Source organism: Octopus bimaculoides, chromosome 21 (assembly GCF_001194135.2).
Source record: "Octopus bimaculoides isolate UCB-OBI-ISO-001 chromosome 21, ASM119413v2, whole genome shotgun sequence".
NCBI classification, from domain to species: Eukaryota; Metazoa; Mollusca; class Cephalopoda; order Octopoda; family Octopodidae; genus Octopus; species Octopus bimaculoides.
The window spans coordinates 18,094,380-18,101,535 of NC_069001.1; the positions used below are offsets into that span (position 1 = coordinate 18,094,380).

A 7,156-nucleotide genomic window follows, 5' to 3' on the forward strand; every position below is an offset into this window, starting at 1 on the left:
ATATATATATTTGGTCATCCCATAAGTAATGTGGTTGTTTTCACTTGAATGAACTAAAAGTCAGAGGGGGATGGGATAAACTACCTGCATCAACTTGCTATAAAAGCAGGCAGTAATTTTACCTTGTCTTTAGAGCAAGCTTTGAAGAGTGCAGTTCAATTTTAACAGTTACTTTTTAAAGCTATAATGGAAGTGACAAAGGAGCATATTCGGCATATTTTGCTTTATGAGTCCAATAAAATCAACAATGCAATGGAAAGTGCGAGGAATATTAATGCAGTATATGAGGATCAGACAATAAGCATAAGCCAGTGTCAACAGTGGTTCCAGAAATTCTGAGCTAGAATCTACAGCCTAGAAGTCAATTCTCATCTTGGAAGATCTGTAGAGCTCAACGAGGATGTCCTTCAAATTATGGTGGAACAAAATCTCATAACTGTTGAAGAACTAGCAGAGAAGCTTGGATTTGGTCATTGAACCATTAATCGACACCTGTGTGCCATCGGAAAAGTCAGCAAATTGGGTCAATGGGTCCTCACAAACTTTCTGAGTCTAATCATGCACAGAGAGTGAATGTGTGCTCTTTGCCATCATGTCTCACAAATGAACCTTTTTTGAACTGGAGAGTGACTGGTGACAAGAAATAGGTTCTCTATCAAAATGTCAAGTGCTCTATAAAAATGTCAAGTGAAAACAGTAGGTAGGGAAAGGAGAAACATTGGCACCCCAGGCTAAAAAAAGGTTTTCACCTCAGGCTAAAAAAATGGTTTTCACCCACATTAGGTGTTGTTATCTGTTTGGTGGGATATGAAAAGTTTAGTCCACTTTGAACTTTTAAACCCAAAACAATAACAAAGGAGATCTACTGCGAGCAGCTTAAGTGGCTAAAGTTAACGCTAGAAGAAAAACGACCATTTTTGGTTTCAAGACGAAAGGTGTTCTTCCATCAGGATAATGCTCGGCCACATATAGCAAGGATGACATTCCAAAGACTGGGGCAGTTCCAATGGGAAACGATGACCCACCCATCATATTCGTTGGACATTGCCCCATCTGATTATCATTTATTCTGCAGTCTTCAAAATCAATTGGATGGAAAAAATATGAATTCTGTAGACAAGGTCAGAACAGTACTGGAAGAGTATTTTTCATCACAGACAAGTGAATTTTGGAAGAGGGGCCTTGCAAGTCTGCCATATAGTTGGAAGAGTATTGTAGAAAATGAGGGAGAATATATTTTACCTTAAAAAAGTACTTTGTTTATGTTAATTTTGAAAAAAAAAGAAGTATAAAAAAACTTCATTATTTATGGGATATATATATCCCTAACAGTTTTGACACCCTGTCCTATATTTATATATATACTTACAGGCGTTTTTGTTCCTCTTCTTCTTTTCGTTTTCTTTCCTCTTCCATCCTTCTCTTCTTCTCCCGTTCCAATTCTTCCTATAAAACAGATGTTGAGAAATGACAAGAATGAAGATGATGATGATAAAGGGTGAATTACCATATGTAGTCTTTTAATAACTCCAAGCCTTTTAGGAGTAACGATATATTCCCTACCTCTTGAGATTAATCAGCTTCTTAGATGTCCACACACATAAATTTCAATTTATATCAGTGGTTCTCAACTGGGGCCCATATGACCCTTGAGAGTATATATAAGATTTTGTTGTTAAAATTTATGTGCAATAAATCAGTCATACTTCTACAAAGCTTGTTTCCTAACCACATGGTTCTAAGTTCAGTCCCACCACATGGCACCTTGTGCAAGTGTCTTCTATAGCCTTGAGCCGACCAAAGCCTTGTGAGTTGGTAGACAGAAACTGAAAGAAACCCGTCATGTTGATTTTTTTTCACTGATAATGTTTCTGAAAATTGCATTACCCAAAGTGGCCCTGGGCTATAAAAGAAAAAAAATTACCCAAGGTGCCACACTCGTGGGATTGAACCAAAAACTGCATTTTTATGAAGCAAACTGCAGTTATGCCTTTGCTTGTATAATTCTAAGACCTGGAAGTAACAGTTTATGCCTTGGCTGATGAAGTTTAATAAGAGCGAAACATATTCAGAGTTGTCACTACACTGCCAAAAACCGATGTCACTAATTCATCACTGAAGTTTATTAGTTAATTTTAAATTAAATTCCAAGGTTATCTCTCTTGCCTTCTTTTACCAGAACTAATCATAAAGCTTATTATTTGCTCTATCATGAAGTGTGAAATCTTATTGGTTTACTATAGTGATGATGTTAATGCTCACTTTACTATATAAATTATGTTAATGTTCCCTTCACTACATTAATTATGTTTATGGCTCACTTTATTCTATTAATTGTGTTAATGCTCATTTTATTACCTTCACATCAACAAAGTAATCTCTACATCAATACAACACAACACTGACCTGCATTTTCCGAAGTCTCTCTTGTTCTTCCTTGATCTTCTGTTCTTCCATCTTTTTCTGAAGTACCTTCATCTGTTTGTCCATGCTGGACATGAATTGTTCATAAATTTGTTTACACTGCTCTTTAGTGACGTCAGTTGTCTAGAAAAGAGAGAACAGTCAATGGTTAAAACAGTGGTTGGTAATTATTCTTTAAACTCATGGTGCACTTTAGAGCAAAATATTTTGGGGGCATTCTGGGCATAATGTTAAAAAGTCACAAAAAAAAAGGTCCCCACTATATTTATCTTAATTTCCAGCTTCATCCCATTTATTCCCACCCATCATCATATAAAGTAGAGTAGTCATATAACTCCTCTACAACAATAAACCTGTTCCTGTCTATCATACCTGTTCTATCATAATTTCAACCCTCAACACCCCTCATAAAGCCACCACCCTCTTTACAATATTCTCACTCAGTTGAGAGGGTTCTTTAGTCTTGCAAGTGACATGGCAACCTCACTAGTGCTGGTGCCATGAGAAAAAAAAGCTCTCAGTACAATTGATTAGTACGTCGGACTAAATGCTCAGAGGCATTTCTTCCAGCTTTATTTCCTGAGTTCAAATACACTGAAGTTAACTGTCTTTTATGTGTTCCTCCAACCATCTATTCCATGTCAATATGAAAACCAAACAGCACTGAATGTCTGTCTCATGATTTGATTTTCATGTCATTACAATCTTCAGGTAGGAACTGATATGTACACACACACACATTTATATTTCAGGAGGTGACAAGCTCAAAGAAGTTATATCCAGCCTTTTAGAATAAAGAACTCGAAGATAAGCATGGAAGTGAATAAACACACACACACACACACACACACACTTACTGTTAACAAAAGCCAGAATGCATGGTGTTCAGTTATTCCATAAATGAAAAATGCATTAAATGCTACAAAACATACATGTAGGACAGATATACATGCACATACATATACACACAAATGTGTGCAGACCAAAGAAAAGAACATTCAACATGTGATGGAAGGTAAAAATATTTGTATTATCAGTTTGACTTTTAATAATGTAAACCTACTGCTTCACATTGTTAATACACACACACACACACACTAATATCCCAAAAGTAAATTGACACCCATCATTAGTATGATGCTCATAGGGATTAAATCATGGAAAACTACACAACATATCTACTAAATACTAGATTAAGTATTTAAACGCATAAAATGACATTTTGTTTCTAGAAATAAATCTTTCAAAAACTGATGGTGTCTTTTGAAATGTGTGTGCATGTGTGTATGTGAGAGTATTCCCAACAAACAAGAATATGAAACTCTGAGTAACAGTTTGTGAAGATTTTTTTTGCTCTAATAAAAGCATATTACTCTACTTTTGGTATTCAAATACTATTTTTTTCCACTTTGTTTTGCATTTATGTGGTTATTTGTGTGTGTGTGTAGAGAGAGAGATGTTGTTACCTTGATTTTATGAATGGCCTGTTTCATGCTGGTCTCAAGTTGTTCAATTTGTTTTATTTCAGTGTCTTTGTTGCATTTCAGCTGGGAGATAGATTTGCGCATACTTGTTATTTGACCTTGTAACGATTTGATCTTTGTAATTGTCAAATACCTGCAGATTAAACAACATTATACATATATACACACATATATACATAAAAGTTAATTTCATATTAAAGGCAATAACCAGATGACCACCAAGGTCACCTTAACCATTTATTTTTCAGTGGTTAATAAAGTAACAATCCAATACTGTAGTTAATTCAATAGAAAACAGTCAAGTTTGGGGAGGGGGTGTGATGAATTTAAGAAGCTGCTAAATACTAGGGATGATGAAATACAGTACAAGTCAAGAGGTAATATTTATCCCAACTGTTAGAACAAACTTTACTGCAGTACCTACCATTAAAGAACCTGTCATATAGGCTTTTGGTGTAAAGTGCACAACTGTTTATATTGGGAGTGGGGAGACAAATTCCCATCAGCACCTGTAGCAAGACCACCACAAGTGATATAAACAAGTGGGTATTCTGCACCAAAAGCCTGTATGAGAATTTCTCTCGTGGTATCTACTGCAATATAGTTTGTTCTTACAGAACACCGACGTTTAAATGGGGAAAGATATTACCGCTCAGTATTAATATTGCCTCTGTCACTAATATACAGGGTGCGGTGAATATATTGTCTAAATTACGCAAAAATGAAAATAACACTGACATCTCATTTTAACAGTTATATTTACCAAAATTACATTAAAATATCTTGAAATACTAAAGAGTAAATTGATTCAATAAAATTGCCATTGGCTTCAACCACAGCTTCCAGACGACTTCGGAATCTCCTGCAGCTCTTCTGGATGGACTCCTTGTTTAAGTTGGTAAATGCTGCCAATAATCCTTGCCTTCAGTTCATCTTTGGTGTTACAAGGAGTTTTGTTGGTCTCTTGCTCAACTGTGCTCCACATATAATAAAGAGGGTTGCAGTTTGGGGAGTTAGGTGGCCAAATGTTAGGGGTGATGTGTTTGCAGAAATTGTCAGATGGACATGACTGGGTTCTCCTGCTTGTGTGGCAGTCCTGTTGCCAGGAATGGGGTCTTCTAGCAGCCATCCTGTTGACCCAAGGCAGCACTACCTTCTCCAGACACTTGATGTAGGGCTCTGTGTTGAGTCTGAGGCTGTGTGGGAAGATGAATGGAAGTATAACATCACCATTACTAGTGATCACTCTAAACACTATGATATTTGATTTTTATTACTCTTGGTACATGTCCTCAGATTGACACCCAAACACTCTGAAATGTTCATATTGGAGATTCCAACATGAATGCCAAGCAGTACAGCATGTCGTTTCCAAATTTCTGGCAGAGTGAATCGTGTCATGGTGCTGTTTTTCTCACAGATGGTGCCCAACTCACCCTACTATACTGTGTGGTCAACAAAATCAAAAACAAACAATGTACAAAATCAAAAATATAAAATGGCAACAATTTACCCATTGCACTCTGTATATAGAACCAGTCAAGTACTGAGATCTGTTTTACATTGTATCAGTAAAGGACTGGGTTTGGGACTAACTAATGCCTTGTTAGTAAAAGTGGGAGATGAAAACTGCATGGAAGCATGTCAACATGTATATATACACATACACACAAATTTATATATGTATATTATTATAAAAACCATAAAAAAGCCTTATGAAATAAGGCTACCCAGGGTTTCCTGGCCAAAATATTAATTTAGTTCACCTTTTTATCAAGCTGGTAAAAACAGCAAAATGGTTTAGTAACTGCATTCAATGCAATCAACATTTAATTGAGTACACGCATGCATAGAAGAAAGACAGAGAGAAATCAAGGGGAGATAATTAACAGCACAGCAAATATAACTAATACTTTATGAACATCAAAACTTACATAAACCAACAGTGGAACAAATTATGATGTGTCTGGTGATTTATCCTTAATTCTTGCTAAGAGACCTATTTAATAAAATGCTCTTTCACTGCTTGTATTCATACAGTCACTGTAGGTTCTTAAGTTATTAAACTGTCTTGCTTTTACCAGCTTGATAAATGGTGAAATAAATTGATATTTTGGCTATGAAACCCTGGGTAGCTATATTTCACAAAGCTTTTCATGGTTTTTATTATAATAATATCTTTACTTTCTTAACTTCTTGAAAATCATACCACGCATAGACACAAACACGTGTGTGATTTTTTTTGCATATTATACATAAAAACAGTTCATTGAAGGATCATTCCTTATATTTGATAAATAACAAATACACTTTTATGAGGTAAAGATTGACAGTAACTTCAAAGTATGACTACTTGTTGATGTCATCATGCTGTCTGTTGAAACCAATAAGTGGCAAAACTGAAATTATTCAACCTTTCCTCTTGGAAGGAAGCAAAACATGGTAGATAGGTTTTATGGATGGACAGACGGTTCAATGAATGGGAGAGAGAGAGAAAGAAAAAGAGAGAGAGAGAGAGAATTAGAAAAAATAAACCAAAATGTTGGAGGAAGCAATTTTTCTTAAGTGAACTTTCATCTAATTTATGATTGTACAGAAATATGATAAAGTGTATTTTAATGTCCAAAGGTTCACCACACATACCTGGGCCTGTATTTCTTCTTGGACAAGTACATACGTACATTCTTTTGAATTGTAATCAGATTACCTTGGCGATACAGTATTTTATATTTTACTGAAAAATAAAAACACTTTTTACAAAATGTGTACTTGATATATTACATATCTGAAAAGGTTGTAATAAATGGCTGGAGTTTAGTAAATAGTTTTAATTAGAATGATCCAAGTTATGTTCCTAGGATTTCATGTGCCTATCTATTATATTTGTATAGAAATGTATAACAGCTAATGGTTAAAGTGACAATCATATCTATCCAACATTACATGATAATAATAGACAGTGACAACAAGTGTGCAACACAGAATTTTGTGAATAAATATATATCCAAAAGGATACTTATATATAATTACATATATACATGTATATTTATAATATATATATATATATACTTATAAGTATACATGTATATGTAAGTATATATAAGTATTCCTTTTAGTTATATATTTATTAGCAAAATGCTGTGTTGCACACTCATTAACACTGCGTATTATTATATAACATGTATATATATATATATATATATATATATATTAATTGCAGAACTTGAGGCAATCCAACGAAGCTACAC

At 34.7% G+C, this 7,156-nt stretch overlaps 1 protein-coding gene across 4 annotated transcripts in view; it reads right to left on the reverse strand.

The window, feature by feature from the left end:
- The window catches only part of LOC106870296 (unconventional myosin-VI), a 174,515-nt gene that overhangs the window by 11,126 nt on the left and 156,233 nt on the right, over positions 1–7,156 (reverse strand). For all 4 annotated transcript variants that reach the window (XM_052975409.1, XM_052975411.1, XM_052975412.1 and 1 more), the window contains exons 21-24: positions 6,552–6,642; positions 3,891–4,041; positions 2,407–2,547; positions 1,370–1,446 (exon numbers count right to left, since the gene is read on the reverse strand). In XM_052975409.1, coding sequence (XP_052831369.1) covers positions 1,370–1,446; positions 2,407–2,547; positions 3,891–4,041; positions 6,552–6,642 — 460 coding nt within the window. The remainder of the gene's footprint in view (positions 1–1,369; positions 1,447–2,406; positions 2,548–3,890; positions 4,042–6,551; positions 6,643–7,156) is intronic.